The sequence below is a fragment of the Pempheris klunzingeri genome, chromosome 3 (assembly GCF_042242105.1).
Source record: "Pempheris klunzingeri isolate RE-2024b chromosome 3, fPemKlu1.hap1, whole genome shotgun sequence".
Lineage (NCBI taxonomy): Eukaryota > Metazoa > Chordata > Actinopteri > Acropomatiformes > Pempheridae > Pempheris > Pempheris klunzingeri.
Genome location: NC_092014.1, coordinates 13,280,764 through 13,296,527, shown reverse-complemented (window position 1 = coordinate 13,296,527; position 15,764 = coordinate 13,280,764). Strand labels below are relative to the sequence as shown.

General features: G+C 39.4%; 1 protein-coding gene across 1 annotated transcript; it reads left to right on the top strand.

The window, feature by feature from the left end:
* Positions 1 to 2,158: 2,158 nt before the first annotated feature.
* slc44a1a (solute carrier family 44 member 1a) lies at positions 2,159 to 11,370 on the top strand. The gene is made up of 16 exons (XM_070856404.1): positions 2,159 to 2,391; positions 2,663 to 2,749; positions 3,767 to 3,909; positions 5,011 to 5,147; positions 5,352 to 5,445; positions 5,956 to 6,125; positions 6,718 to 6,807; positions 6,963 to 7,105; positions 7,351 to 7,537; positions 8,543 to 8,711; positions 8,860 to 9,016; positions 9,180 to 9,263; positions 9,369 to 9,506; positions 9,636 to 9,872; positions 10,939 to 11,013; positions 11,240 to 11,370. The coding sequence occupies exons 1-16, from the start codon at positions 2,368 to 2,370 to the stop codon at positions 11,261 to 11,263; spliced, it is 1,959 nt and encodes a 652-aa protein (XP_070712505.1). The 5' UTR covers positions 2,159 to 2,367; the 3' UTR covers positions 11,264 to 11,370.
* Positions 11,371 to 15,764: the final 4,394 nt, after the last annotated feature.

Here is a 15,764-nt window from a genome sequence, read left to right as displayed (position 1 = left end):
ATTTACCTTCCCTTCTGGTGTTCTACGCAATGCAGTAGAAACATTTATAGTGCAATATGAGCAAAAGGAAAAGTAAGACGCAATGCACCTCTTCTTCAGGAAACTGTTTGACATTCCAGCCCACTTAGGAAGTGTACATGTCACTATGAGGAGAAGAAACCTCTTGAAAAACAGCAGGCAGGGGTTGAGAACCACTTGAAAAAGATGCTATTTCAAACATTTGACTTTTATCAGGAGCCATCAAATGGCAACATTTCTTTCTATCATAGTATCAACAGTATGTCCAACCAACTGCAAGCGTGGTGCAAATAATTGTAATCAGGTGTACCTGAGCAAAAACTGCTGTTTCTAACACAGAAATAATGATGCACAGGGGGGCAGTTTTTTTTTCAGAGATATAAATATGATTAAAGATACAACACATAAAAAACAGGGATCCAAATCACTAACCTTTGCTTTTACTTAGACTTGTAAATATATGCGTCCCCTGAAAGCTCCTATCACATGCAGTGATGCTGCCTCAGCTGGAGGGGCTGCAGCGGTCTCTTTGTCAGCAGGCATCCCCACTCAAGTGTCTCTGAGCAAGATCAAGTCCTGTCGTCCATTGACTGCCAGCCAGGGGTACTTGTATCCCAGGGGGTACTTCTGCAGTTGCCAGGAGGCACCTAAAAAAAGTAGTAGTATACAGTAGCTCAACTAATTTGATAATAACAGAAATTATGACCTAATGAAGAAAAATATATACGTCCATGCACTGAGTCTGTTGTGACAACTGAACTATGTTATGATGGAGAAAAATAGAAATCTACTTCAGTCAACTACTACTTAAGTTAAGTCTAAACAACACAGTGAGTTGGGAGCCACTGCTGCAGTCCCTCAGCAGCAGAACCATCCAAGAGTGTCTGTAATTAATCAGTAAATTAGTAAATTAGCATTTGATGGAAGAAGCTGGTTGTGATGGCATGACACAGACTGCTGGGGGCGACACAAACCCATATTTCTCAATGTGAGGAGCTCTTGTACATGTAGGTGAGGCACCATGTGACATTAACGAGTTGTGTTTGCACATGTAGTTAGCTTATTTTTGGCACATTGTCAGCTCATTTAACACACCGAAAGAAAAACACATGCAGAGCTTTACGTTAAAAATGGCCTAAACTTTCAGGTCCAGCTTTAGTTGAAAAACTCACTGAACACTCTGCCCATTCAGTGAGAAGCTTGTTTATCCGCCATGGGGAAGAGAAGCGTCTCGCGTTTTCCACAGGGAAAAGCAGGCTGCACATACATGTATAAGAATAAAAGCTGCGGTGGCCAACTATTACAGAAAAAACCCTTATAACCTGAGCAAAGACAAACTAAGACGCTTTAGCTCATCATTACTCACGTTTGGAGGTAACATGGCAACCGCGAGATGGCGCAGTTTCAGCTAGCAAACCGGCAGTACTCCCCGGTCAATTTGAGTTTAGTCAATTAAACTTTAGTCGTACTCAGAATATAATTTCCTACCATTACAAGAGACACGCCTGGCTGCTGTACAACTTAAGTTCATTCATATTCTTGACAGTTTCTTCGTTACTCCAGTAAACGGAGTGTGTTGTGTGTCCACCTACAAGCGTGCTGCGTTCACAACACCTTGTAACTTTCTAAACACTGCATCCTGCATTTGGGTTTGCAGTGTTTCAATTGATTTTTATGTTGTTCTTCAGGTGAACAAGGATTATGTGGAAGTCTGACAATAATTGCATGAAAGCCTTCACGCTTTGAGTGTATATGAAGCCTATAGCAGATACTTGCTGTATTATAATGATTAAAGAAATATTTAAAGCAGGCAAGTATAATAGGCTTTGGTTATAACGTTATCCCTCTTTGCTATTTTGGTTTTACTATACAGCAACAAAGGTCAAGTTATTGGTTCCTGTTATTGGTTCCAGTGATCGAGATGCTGCCTCAATAAAGACCTGTGTTTATTAAGGGGCATCTTTTCTAATGTTGTCACAGAGCTACTCGGGTGGCGAAGAAGCAAACAAAAACGAGAAAGCAAATTAAAATTTTGATGATAACAAAAGCGCCTCGGCTACTGCGGCGACAATAGAGATATTTCTGATAGTCAGTGAAGGCAGCATAAGAAACATGACTTCTTCCGCGTTTACCTGCAGTTTCCTTAATTAGTGCCGTCACTGAACACTACAGCACATAAACAAAGGTGTTTATGTCTGTGGCCGTGCTCGTGTTATAGTTAGATAAAGGGGAGCAGGGGCAGCAGCGAGAAATGAGCTGAAAACAAGCTGGTAAAGTTTAACAAAAAAAAAAAAAGCCTCGTAAAGTTTTGCGTGTACGTTAGGTGAAGCTGCCTGGTCCTCTTTCACGATGGGGTGTTGTAGCAGCACAGAGGTAAGTTAGCTAACATTTCACTGAAGTTATGCGTTGCTTTGAAACTTGGAAAAACCACTCACTCACAGCGGAGTTTGAGTGTGTAACGACAACGTCACTTCTCGGGCAGCAGCAGCAGCAGCAGCAGCAGCTTGTTTCACAGCAGAAACACTGTGATTTGTTCTGCGTGTTTTGGGAGCAGCAGGGAGGCTACTGCACCGCGGCAGTCCCAGCAAACACAAATAAGGATATCTGTGCCATCTTTTACTATCTATTATTTATGCCTTGGCAGAGCAAACGTGACTGGAAACCGCTGGAGGAGCGCAGCTGCACGGACATCCCATGGCTCATCATATTCACGTTGTTTTGCATTGGGATGGTGAGTTTTTTTTAGTTGGACCTTTTCATCAGGTCCACCTATCTCAAGCTAATACAGTTTAATACAAAAGTCCTGCATCCACGAAAGTTTTAATGCTAATCTTTTGTTAGATAGGTGTTGATTTGACCTCATGGCAAGTCTGGAGACTATAGCTTGTGTATATGTTGAACTGCATTGTGTTAGAGGTATTTCTAATAATGTGTCCACCCCATTTGTATTAGTTGAGGTAGTTTTGTCTCAACATCAGCTCAACATCATCGCCAATTACAGCCTCCAAAGTGATCACAAACAGTTTCAACAAAAACAAAACATCCTAACCTTCATGAAGGCAGGATTGTTTGCTGTTACGCTAGACTGCATCACTTTTAGCTAATTGTACCTAATAAACTGATCATTTGGTGTAATTATGCATGCCTTTCTTTTTCATGCTATACTGATCAATCCGTGCATGCATAGAAATAAAGTTAGAGATTAGTGAAGTGGCTGTTTAGTGCTAATAGTTGATTACTTTTGCAAAATTGCCCTGTAAGAAAAGCAGGCTTGGTTGAAACTGATTGAGAGACGTGCTGATTCAACTTTTTAGGTATTTTGGAGGCTGTAGTTTGTGCTACTGTTGAATTAAAATCATGCTACACTGAGAGGTGTTTATGATATTCAGACCACCCTCACTGATGTAAATGGGGTGGACGAATAATCAGGAATACCTGTTAGTGTAACACAAATCGGCTCAACAGCACCACAAACGACACCCTCCACACTCATGAACGTAGGATCTATTGTAGGACTTTTGAATTAGACTGCATTAAACTACTGGAACTAACATGTAGGTTGCAAACATCTTAAATTTAGATTGTGGTAAATTGAAAATCATATTTTGATTCTAGGGTTGGGGTTTGAGATTACAGATTAAAGATGAGTTAATGGTGCAATATGATTTACTGAAGAATTAACAATTTTTTATTTCATGTTATCCAGCAGATATTTTACATGATCTACTCTGTTCTGTGTCATCTGCAGGCATGTATTTGTGGCTATCCCATCGTCACAGGAGCTGCCTCCAGATTAATCTCAGGATATGACAGTTATGGCAACACCTGTGGACAGAATAACACCAAGATCGAGGGAGTGCCCCTCAGTGGCCAGAACATGAGGGAGAACAAGTAAGTCTGATTCGTTACAAAAGACCTAACTTGTGACACGGGGCTTTATGTACATCAAATTCTGCCTTTTCTTAGATTAAATTTGATGCATCAACTCCCTGCTCTACCCTAAACTTTGATTTGCTATTTTCTTTATCGCCTACAGTGACAGAACATTTAGTTATAGATTCAGTAGATTAGAGTAGACACGTTGAGACACTTGAGAGTGTTAGTGGCACAGAACGCATTCAGCATTACATGTGTGCATGCAAAGATTGCATCATGTACTCCTAATGTACCCTGCCACAAATAACCAGTTGGTGCATTTGTAAACGCTACAGTTTGCCTCCTGTTGTGGCTTACATAGCTGGTAGGGTTGAGCTGTCAAGACCATGACCTACTAACATTCAATCCTAATAGCCGTCTGATTATTCTCATTTACACAAATGTTGTACAAGTTGTCAACAGAAGACAAGTCGGACAAATATTGTAGCATGTTAAGAAAAATGCTCAGTGTTTTCTCCGTTTGATGTCTGTTCGAGCAACTTTGTTTGCATAAACTGAAGAGGAAAAAGATGTCATCAGTCTGAGGGTTAATGTAGATTAACATCAACAACACAGAGCTACACTGACTCATGGTTGCACTGCTTAAGTTTTTCATGTACCTGATTGAATAGCATAGTTTAACCAACATTTTCAAAATCTCCCTTTTTTAGAATTTCTCACAAAGTCTGATTTAATGTTATTTTCATCACCAGGGCAGAATTGTCAGAAATCTTCCTGTCGTAATGTTGTCGTAATTTTTGTGAGAAGTCTTTGATTATACTCCTCCTTTTGGGCAGTAGCTTCCCATCAGCATGCTGCCTGTAGGCCCAGTTTTGCTGAAACAATGGGTCATGCTTTATTGATGGGCTGATTGCCCATGGAGGCTTTGAATAAAAGGCGTTTCGGCTACAAAGAAAGATCTGTGCGACGGGGTTGCAAATGTCAACATCTTTCATTTTCTGCCCAGACAGAACAGTCCCAACCACCACAGTAATGCCCAAATATACTCATTTCCATCAAAGGAAAAGTATATTTAACAGTTAATTAATCTGAAATTCAATTTTTTCTTCCTATCAGATATGTTTTCTTCTTGGACCCTTGCAACCTTGACCTCATTAACAGGAAAATCAAGTCCATTGCCCTGTGTGTCTCCAAGTGTCCTGCGATTGAACTGAAGACATACAGCGAATTAAAACAGTTTTCTCTGAATAATGGTGAGTAAACTGCACAGGCGACAAAGTTTTAGAGAAAAGATGGTCCAGTATGTTAACAATGAGTGTCAGTTTACTGATATTTACACATATTTATGGTAAATATTGGCCATAAACATTGAATACCATTACAGTTGCTTTCAGGCAAGTTTTGATATTTGAATAAAACTGAACATGCAATCTAATTTTTGGTCTTCTTGTTAATAGGATCTCATCTCTGCGCCTATGATATTTCTCCTACAAGATACACAAGCCACTCAGACAGATTCACTAAATGTCCCAAACTCCCTGTTCCACCAAGGTAATCCAGCATTTCCTGTTGGCTTTAATTAAATATCAACTCATAAACAAGAAAGTTACTTATTACTGGACGCAACCACATTCTTAGCAGTGTCAAACTTTCCTTGTTTTTAATACCACAATTGTTACGTTACGGTTAGGGTGCATGCATTAAGGGCTGGTCAAGGGTTTAGTGGATACAAAAACCAAAATAATCATACAAAATAAGTTAAGTGATAACAGGGTAGGGAGATGGGGAGAGGGATAATATCATTGGTCCAGTGAGTTCAAACCTATGTCAAGTCTAATATTCATCCATTTAGTAATTCAGTATTTATTTCTTCAATCATTTATTTATGTGGTTAATTCCAAAATAGCATTGCACACAGAACTGCTGAATATATTTCCACACACGTTCCAGGATCAAATTAGTAACATAGAAGTATATATAAAGTCTGCCATGGTCCTCTATTTCAAGGACGACCCATTGAAAGTAAATGAACCAATGTCTTCATATTTTTCATGTTTGCAGTAAGTCTGTCCCACTGTTCCACCGCTGTATACCTGCGGATATCGGCTGCTATGCTGAATTCGCCCAGGCATTCATCACATTCGTCGGTGACAACACTGTGCTGCGCCGCGTCATCGCAGGGGTGATGGCCAGCAAGGAGATCATCATGGGCCTTTGTGTGCTGGCTTTAGGTAAAACACATGGTTACATCTGGCTTAGAATTGTATATGTGTATATTTTAGGTTAATGATTAATTGTTTTCAACACCCCTACTGTTGCACAACTGTAATTGGTCACGAGGATTCAGTAGGAAGTCAGCTTTAGGAAGGGAAGCTATTTTTGTCATTATAACAACAGGAAATGTCTGAGTGGTTACAGCCACAGAAGTTTAGCCTACAGGCATTAATTTAAGGTCTCCTCTAGCTCTTCCCATTGGTACAGAAAAACAGAACTAATCCCATGTCAGTTATAGACATCTTTTATCTCAATTATTTGGTCTGTCTGGCCTGGTTAAATTGATTTTAAAGGCCACATGATCGATTGCAGGACAGAGTTTCCCTACAGCTGGACTTTTGTCATTTACTTACAGTTTAACTTGATGCTAACAGATTGGCTCAATTACTTTGCATAGTTCAGTTATTTTTATTTATGTTTAAGATAAAGCAATATTTTAACCTTAAAATAAACAGATACCATAAGATCAGCACTTCTCCTCAGCCTGATGTACCTTTTTTCAGTGTTTGATACACTCGGCTTGAGTATTGTGTTTTTTCTCTGGCCTAGTTCTGTCCCTGATCATGATGGTCGTCATCCGTTACATCTCCAAAGTACTGGTGTGGATCATAACCATTCTGGTAATCATCGGCTCCATCGGTAATTTTCAAAAGCAACCTGCATGTTCTAGCACTCATACACCTCCCCACCTAATGAGTTTTTATGTTTTAGATTATGCTCATGTTGTATTCTGTCACTCTGATAAAAGTACAGGATGTTTTTACATTAGGCTTTTCTGCTCTGATCTTTTGCAGGTGGGACAGGCGTCCTCTGGTGGCTGTATGTGGACCACAGAAATGCCCTTGATACTAACACCTTATCAGTATTTGGGAAAGAAGTGGCTTCAGACAACGTTAAGGCCCTGCTGGTGTATTCAATTGGGGCTACAATTTTCACAGTATGTCTTGAGTGTGTGAGGTATTCTATAAAACATGTTTTTTTTTTTTTTTTTAGAGTAAAACATATATTTTTAATGGTTTCACAAAGTAAAAAATACATAAGGTGAAATACACAAATTTAGTACTAAATAAAAAAACAGCCTGTAGGATTCAGACTGTTAAATATGTCAGTCTGAATCCTATCCCAATGTATAGCTCATTTTAATGATTTCATTATATCACCGATCTTTGTGTAACCCTCCAGGTAGTTCTCCTGATTGTGATGTTCTTCATGAGGAAGCGTGTGGCTCTCACCATTTCGCTGTTCCATGTGGCTGGTAAAGTGTTCATCCACCTTCCCCTGCTGGCCCTGCAGCCTTTCTGGACTTTCCTCTGCCTCATGCTCTTCTGGGTCTACTGGATCGCTGTGCTTCTCTTCCTCGGGACTTCAGGTGAGGACAAAAGCCGTTTAATTTAAGTGTGAGTGTCAGATTCAAAACTGCATTCACAGTTCAGAGTGCTTTTGTTGATGTGTACATGCTTCCGATTAGTTTTTACTGTCATTGCAGCGCACAGACTAGTTAATAGCGCCAGATGTGTTCATGGTACCGTTCCCAAAACAAGCTGAATGTTAAGTTTGTCACTTGTGACATTTCGCCTGAGTTTGGTGGCATGACCGAACTCCCACATTTGGAATCTTGTGCCAGTCTCGTCATGTGGGAGGATGGAGTCAAAGAACAGCTTCTCTTTTCATCTCCCACTTCTCTTTTCCGCAGTTGAATTTGAACTCTAGCAAAGTAGTATTTAAAGCAAAAGGCCAGCACAAATAAAGCCACATTTTCACGCTTTATGTTAACAATTTTTTGTTGTATTGTGGTTAAGTTTGGAAATATAGGTACTGTGAATCGCATCACAATGAATTGTATCGAAACACAGGATATTGTGAAGATCTCCTAAGGAATTTCTTGGGGCTAAATTAGTTAAATGATTTTTTTTCTTACTTGTTTGAACATCTTCCCTTCAAAAATGTGAAAAATATGGTGTGGCCATCCAAAAAGATGTAGCAAAATATAATTATGGAAAAATGCCTTCAAGTATTGAACTTATAAACTATTGTACATGTGGATGTGCATCTTAAGACAGTTGCTCCTCCGTTGATTTTGGAACTGTGCTCAACTTCACTATAAAACAACAGCAAATAAGAGGAGAGTGGTTTGAGCTCATGAGGAATAGTGGTGACAACGTGAGTCCGCTAAGTTGCTCAGTGCAGTCATACATTAATTACAAGTAAAAGTCAGGCAGACACAATAAGTGCACTTGTTTCCAGGTAGGAAGAATCAAAAACAGTAAGGAAATATAGAGGAACATGCAGACGTTTTATCTCTTGTGTGAAATTACACTGACTAAACTGTAAAGCATGCAACCCAACCCTCACACTCTTAATTTTTCCCCCACAGGCACACCAGTAAAGAACAACTCTACAGGTGTGATTGAATACCAAATGCAAGGGCCTCTCCAGTACTTGGTGTGGTACCACGCTGTGGGTCTCATCTGGATCAGTGAGTTCATTCTTGCCTTCCAGCAGATGACCATCGCCGGAGCCGTAGTCACCTACTACTTCACAAGGTGCGAAAGAAGTAACAGAAAAAAATTGGGATGTTCACACACAGAAGGCTTAATGTTGTCTTTGTTTGTCATGTTTATTCAGTAATTCCATTGTTAGACTCTTTTTAATTAAGATTTTTGTCTCATCTCTGTGTCTGATTCATTGAAGGAATAAGTCCAAGATGCCAGCCACTCCCATCCTCTCCTCCATGGCACGCACCATCCGCTACCATCTGGGCACTCTGGCCAAAGGCTCCTTCATCATCACGCTTGTTAAGATCCCCCGTCTCATCCTAACATATATCCACAGCCAGCTCAAAGGGAAGGTGAGCTGTAGAATCAATTCAAACTGATTCACTCAATACAAACTCATGGCCTGTCAGTGGCAGTTATGAGTACTTTTAATGCAGAAATTGATATTATTTTTTATCGTAAATGACATTATTCTAAAAAGGTTTTTCAACTTGTGAATTCGTCCATTCTTCACAGGAGAACGCCTGTGCTCGTTGCATGCTGAAAGCTTGTGTCTGCTGTTTGTGGTGTCTGGAGAAGTGTCTCGCATACTTAAATCAAGTAAGTAACTTCAGGTTGGTGAGGGAAGAAAATCTAGTGTACTGTATGATGGAAACAAGATCCTGATTATTTACTGTGTACATGTCCTTCGTGGCATTATTTCAGAATGCTTACATTGCGACAGCCATAAACAGCACCAATTTCTGCACCTCTGCCCGTGATGCTTTCCTTATCCTGGTGGAGAACGCTCTTAGAGTGGCCGCCATCAACACCGTGGGAGACTTTGTCCTCTTCTTGGGAAAGGTACCACACAGACATGTCCTGCTGTACTGACCACAAGTCAGGAGTTTATTTTGATACGAGATGCTCCCCCAAACCAAACTGACTATAATGTTTTCTAACTAGTCTTATATCTATATCTATCACTCTCAGGTGCTTATAGTCTCCTGCACAGCTTTTGCCGGAGTCCTGGCTCTGAACTACCACAGGGACTACACCGTGTGGGTGCTGCCTCTCCTCATCGTCTGCCTGTTTGCCTTCCTGGTGGCTCACTGCTTCCTCTCTGTCTTTGAGAATGTGGTGGACGTTCTCTTCCTGTGCTTCGCCGTGGACACAAAGTATAATGACGGCAGCCCCGGACGCGAGTTCTACATGGACAAGGCCTTAATGGTGAGAGGATAACCTGTACAAAGGGGGATACTGATGATGATTTCTTCAGAAAGCATTTTTCTGGCTCAGTGACTGGAGTCTTAGACACAGCTCGTGCATTCAGGGGCTCATTGGGTCTCATGCAAGAACCTCCTGTAAAAACAGATCAGTTCTTAAGTGCTACGTGAAGCTGATTTAAGAGAATTTGCAGTACTCACCAATTTTCAGCACATAAACGCAGCTGCCTCAGGCTCTTTATGCAAGTCGCTCTACATTATCATCGATTTTAGCACCCAAAAATTTAACATCGCTTAAAGTAGGCCATAATATTCTCTCATCTAATATCTTTGACCGTCTCATCTCTCTCTCTCTCTGACTGTTACATCAGTCGTGTACCGCTTTGCTAAAGAAAGCTGTTCTCTAGTATCTCGCTTCATGTCAAACCATTCTACTTTTTCTCTGTAAAGTGGAACGGGAATGTTATTGGTTTCGGCTACGCTAAGAATTACTTCTCACAAACGCACATCTCCTCACAAACAGGTTATTATTTCATCTGGCTGAAATAATTGATTACAAATTTGTTCAGTTTAGAGAGTTTGTTGAACCTGACTTGGAACACTTCTATCAATTAAACTCAAAATAATAAGAGAGGGATAGGATAAGGGTACAGAAATGTTCTTGCAGGAGGCCCTTTGTGCTTTTGAGTTGTCTGTTTTTATTTTAGTTATTGATTTCTTTTGACCCAGTGTTTGGTTGTACATTCTTTACTATGCGAAAATGTCTCTATTTCATATCCAGAGCTCAGTGGAAAGACATATTTGAATCATGCACAGTCACCCTGGGGCACTTTTGTGTAAATTCATATATGAATGTTTAGCATCTCATAGAAAAATATGGTGGAATCCAAAAGCGATATTCCTAGTTGCCATTTCTGATTTCTTGAGCATTTATGCACCCATTTTGCCTCAAGAAGAGTTTTGATAAAGAATCACAAAGCATTGTGGTTTAACAACGTACGACGACCATATTCTTTTAAATAAAATAAGTATAAAATAGCAGATCTCTGACCTTTTCTTTCCCTTTCCAGGAATATGTTGAGAACAGTAAGAAAATGGGTCGGTACAAGCCAGACGATGGAGACGGACGGGAGATGAAGTCTATGGTGAGCTGTAAAGTCCTTGTAGTCACCTCATCAGTATGCTGCACGTGAGCTGTTTCAATCCAGCTGGAAAGCAAACACAGAAATTTATTGTGATGCAGCAAAAATTATATAGTAAACTGGGTTCATGTCTGTTACCTCAATCAGAGTAAGTAAAACCAGGCGCTTGTGTGATCCTCATACTATTCATTTTGTGGTTGTCAGTATATTTTGTTTTTTTTTCTTGCAGGCACGCGGAGGGACGTTTGCTTGACCAAAGTGTCAAGCTAGACTGCCAAAAACCACTAAAAAACACACCAAAGCTTAACTCAGAGTTTACCAACATTTCACTCCATGGACATGAGTAAGATAACAATGTGCCTCATACTTTAGCAAAAAAAAGGTATTTGGTTTATTTTTAAGAAAGAGGGATTGTAAGTTTTAAAGTTTGACACTAATAGAAGAGTTCTTTTGTTATTAATAGGATGTAGTTGCTAGTCTTTTTTTTTTTTTTCAACATTACTTGAGTTTTCTCTTACTACATTTTAAGATGAGATTTAACATGTTTGTTTTCTGTGTTACATAATTGATTTGGTGTACATTTTTGATCAATGGAGAGCTAACTGGTCTGTCAAAGGCTGTTCAGGTTGTTTTATTACTTCTCAAATTTTATACGTAAATAAATAAAACACAGTTTTATTGATTTATCTTTTCTCCGTATGTGTAAAACTGCACAAAATAGATCAAACATAATGATAAATGACATAATGACAAATGATACTTGCGTATCAGAGCTTGTTTGGTCAGGATTTAATCCTGGCAGTTATACTGTACATCACCCATTTCTGCAAATGAACTGAAATTTGATTAATACAATACTTGTGATATTCAATGTAAATACAGTGTATACTAGGAACACTAATCCTGTATTTTTGTTGAGTTTAGGATATTCTACAAATGTTTGGCAAGGATATCAGGGTCGTCTGACATAGAATATGAAAGGTGATGTTCAATTCGATTCAATTTATTTTTATAGCAACAGAGTCACAACAGAGTGTCTCATAGTGCTTTACAAAGTTCACTGAAATAAACAAGTGTAAGCGAACAAACAAAAAACATGTGCAGAAGAGTGAAAATTTTTGATTTGATATCAAGAAACACATGGAAAGCAGGACTTAAGCTGCATCGGAATAGTCCACATGCTTCCAACTTACAGTGTGAAAAAGTACAATTTTTAACAACAGCAGCAGTCCCAAACTGTTTTCAGGCTGCCTTTAAAAACATAAATGATATCACATTTCATTATTCTTCCATGAGAGGCTATACATTCAAAATATTCACCTCAGACATTTTCGTGTGCCTACTATCCTCCTCGAATGCAACACAGTCAACTCAGCCAGAGAGGGCTCCATATGTTCACCTGTGGGGTCTAATTTCAACCACCTGAGGGCAGCAAATCCTGTAAAATGACTCCTTTATGTATTCCCTGTAGATGACATGCCCTTCAAGAATAATAATAACAACAAAATCAAATTTTAACCTCATACCAGGACTACCAAGTTTAGAGTTCCCTGAATCTGCTTATGGAAAATAAATGAGTTTGCCATTTCAATTTTTACTCTTTATGGATCCAGTTTGGAGTTGATTTAAATAAGATGACATTTAAATGAGCTACTTGATATGTTCTGGGACACTGTGAAAATGTTTTTAAAAAGTGTATATGTGTAAATAAAATGTATTTGTATCGTCACAACTGAACCAAATACCCCCCCCCACCCCCCACCCCCACCCCCACCCCACACATGCTGCAGTGTTGACCGTAGCTGTATTTTTGTAGATATCTCTAAAATTTCACCACAGTTTAAATGTTTAAATCCATGCACAAGAGACATTTTCTTGTATATGTTAAAAAAATGTCATATACAGTAAATATAGAATAATTTTTTTTCCTTAAAAGATTGAAATTTACAAGTCAGTTATTGAAGTAACAATACCTTGTAGATTACAAATGTTTCTGATCAGCACTTAAGCTAAAAACCCCATGAATGATTACTGCCTCATCCCCTCCAGTTTCTTTCCAATCTAGTATTGACTGAACAAGAATCAAGCCACTAAGCAGTTAGAGGTTATTGATGGGAAAGCTCTCCCTTTGCGCTGCTGCCCGCCTCCATAAAACACAGGAATCCAGAGGTGAACCACTCGCTGGCTGGCAGTGAGTCACACCTACATGATTTCTGTAGTACTTACAGAACACTAACCATTCCTGGAAGCCCTTTGTCATTGGATAGAAAGACAGGAAAACATGTTGTGCTGGAGGTCGCCTCTGCAGGAAGCAACAAGATCTGAGGCTGGATGGGATTTTTTCCTTTGATTCTGTAATTCTGTCACTTGCATCATTATGATGCTGATAATGTGGGTTACTATAGTGGACAAAGCAGGCAGGCTTGGATATTTTGTGAGTTAATGGAAGCTACATCCTCAAAAACATGTAATATATATAATATATAATATATATTTTAAAATAAGACTAGAGGTCAGATATTTTCCAGCTACACTGTAGTTTGGCCTCTGGGGAGTTTTCAAAATATATCTTTAATTTGCAGCATACTCAAAAGTATCTGCAGGCATACATATTGTAACTTCCTAGAATAAATGTTGAATGAATACAACATACATGCACTTTTTGAGCCCCTTTTCATATTTTAAAACCTCTATCTCATCATGTTCTGAAGTATATGTGCATTGTTTTATTTATTTACCACCTCTGCAGGTGGTATATCATATACTGTTCTCAGCACAGGCAGTATATGAAATAATCATTTGCTTCTTTAGCTCCAAATCTCTGAATCAACTAGTAAATAGTTTACAACCATTAGACCTGTTCTGTCCCACTCCTATATGGATGTCTAATGTTTGTGCTGACTCAGGCGCAGTAATATGAGCCTACTAAGTGTGTGTGTGTGTGTGTGGGTGAGTGTCAGAGAGTGTATTGACCAAGACTGACTTAACCATTAAGGTGAACTATACTGCCTCCTCAGCAGCTTGCCCTGGAAGCTCAGCTCAGGCCTTTTCAGTGGTGCTTACATTTAGCAAACAAGCTAGACCTCAACGAAGAAAAGAGCTCACAGTGCTGTTGACATAAGAGAGTAGCTGTAAAAAAAATAAAAAAAGCACACACACTTACAAATTAATGACTGTGATCATAATTGTAATAAGAGCAGAAGCACTCACCATACACACAGATCATGTTTAATAAAGTTGTTTGAACCACAGATGCAGAACAGCAGAGAGCAGAACAGACACACCTACCCAGTCTATTTTGTTGTACGGCTGGGCGATATATTGGAAATATAGCATTGATTGCATGGCATTAATAAGAATATTTTTGGTTTTTTTTTACAGTATTCATATATTAATATGTCATGATATGGCAAATGGAAACAAAAGCACATAATAAGGTAGTTAAACTTGACCTTGGAGTGGAGACAATTATCTCAACCACTAGGTCCATTTAGTAGATTTAGTAGCTGTGAGTGGCAACATGAGAAAGAAGTCCTTGAGGTGCTGATGAAATGGAAAAATTGATTAAATACGTCTCAATGACGGCGATGTCAACTCCGTCCGCTGAAGAAATTGATGTGACGCGATTGAAGGCTTTAAACTAGCTACTAAATGGACCTAGCATTGATTCACATTGAACTGAGATGATTCTGCTTCTGCTGTATATATTGAATCTATGTCAGTGTCTAATAACACAAACCTATTGGTGATTACATCACATACAGCAAGCAACAACATATATCATGCACCAGAATGTGGATGTCATAAAATAACCTGCGTCACAGGGTATTACTTATCCAAGAAACCTGATTTCAGAACATCATAAGTGCTTCCTGCAAACTGAGGCATTTCCCTTCAGCGCTCAGTCGTACTGTCTCCCCAAACACTACCGGATCACTTTTTATTGTTGGACGGTCTCCAACAACAGGCTCCACTGTGTGGAAATTAGATGGTATCTCCACATTTCTGTGGTCAGCACATACAGGCAGAGGGAGAGTGTGTGAAAATGAACATTTGATATTTGCCCAGTGACTTCCCTATCTGGAGCTGCTGATGGGTCCCGTTGCCAACACACACACACACACACACAAATCAAATTGTGCAAGTTCCTGCAGCCTGCTTTCATTGGGGGAAAAAAGAAAAAAGAAAAGGGAAGGAAAACAAACTTTTCCAGGTCAATGAATGTGCCTTTTTCCTGTACTAATTAAGTCAATGTACGTGTTTTGCTCTACACGTGTTTACGTATGCTTTGTGTGTGCGGTGTGTGTGCATGCATGTATGGTGTGGGCTCATGAAATATTCACCTGTTCTTCTCCTACATAATGCAGTGATGTTCCTGCACACAGAACTCATTGCCGATAAACAAGTAGAGTTTGTCGCTCCAGACCACTGTCAGCTTTCTCTCATTTTAAATTTGCTTTAAGCTCACACATAAACACATTGTACCTCCACTTATGGCAGGACTTTGTAGTTTCATTCATACACCTCAACAACAGCTGTACACCTTAAAATGGGGCTGAAATATAGACTTGTGCCACATTCCTTTTTCTTAGTTCCCGTTTACTCACAAAATTTAACATCAACTTTTATAGCACAAACCCCCAACAGCTTGAATGTACATAAATAGAGAATAGAAACGAAAGAAAGTTACAAGTTGGCTGCATGCATTTAACTCTGTGCTCCAAGCAACACTCATGACTACTCAGTCAAGCAAA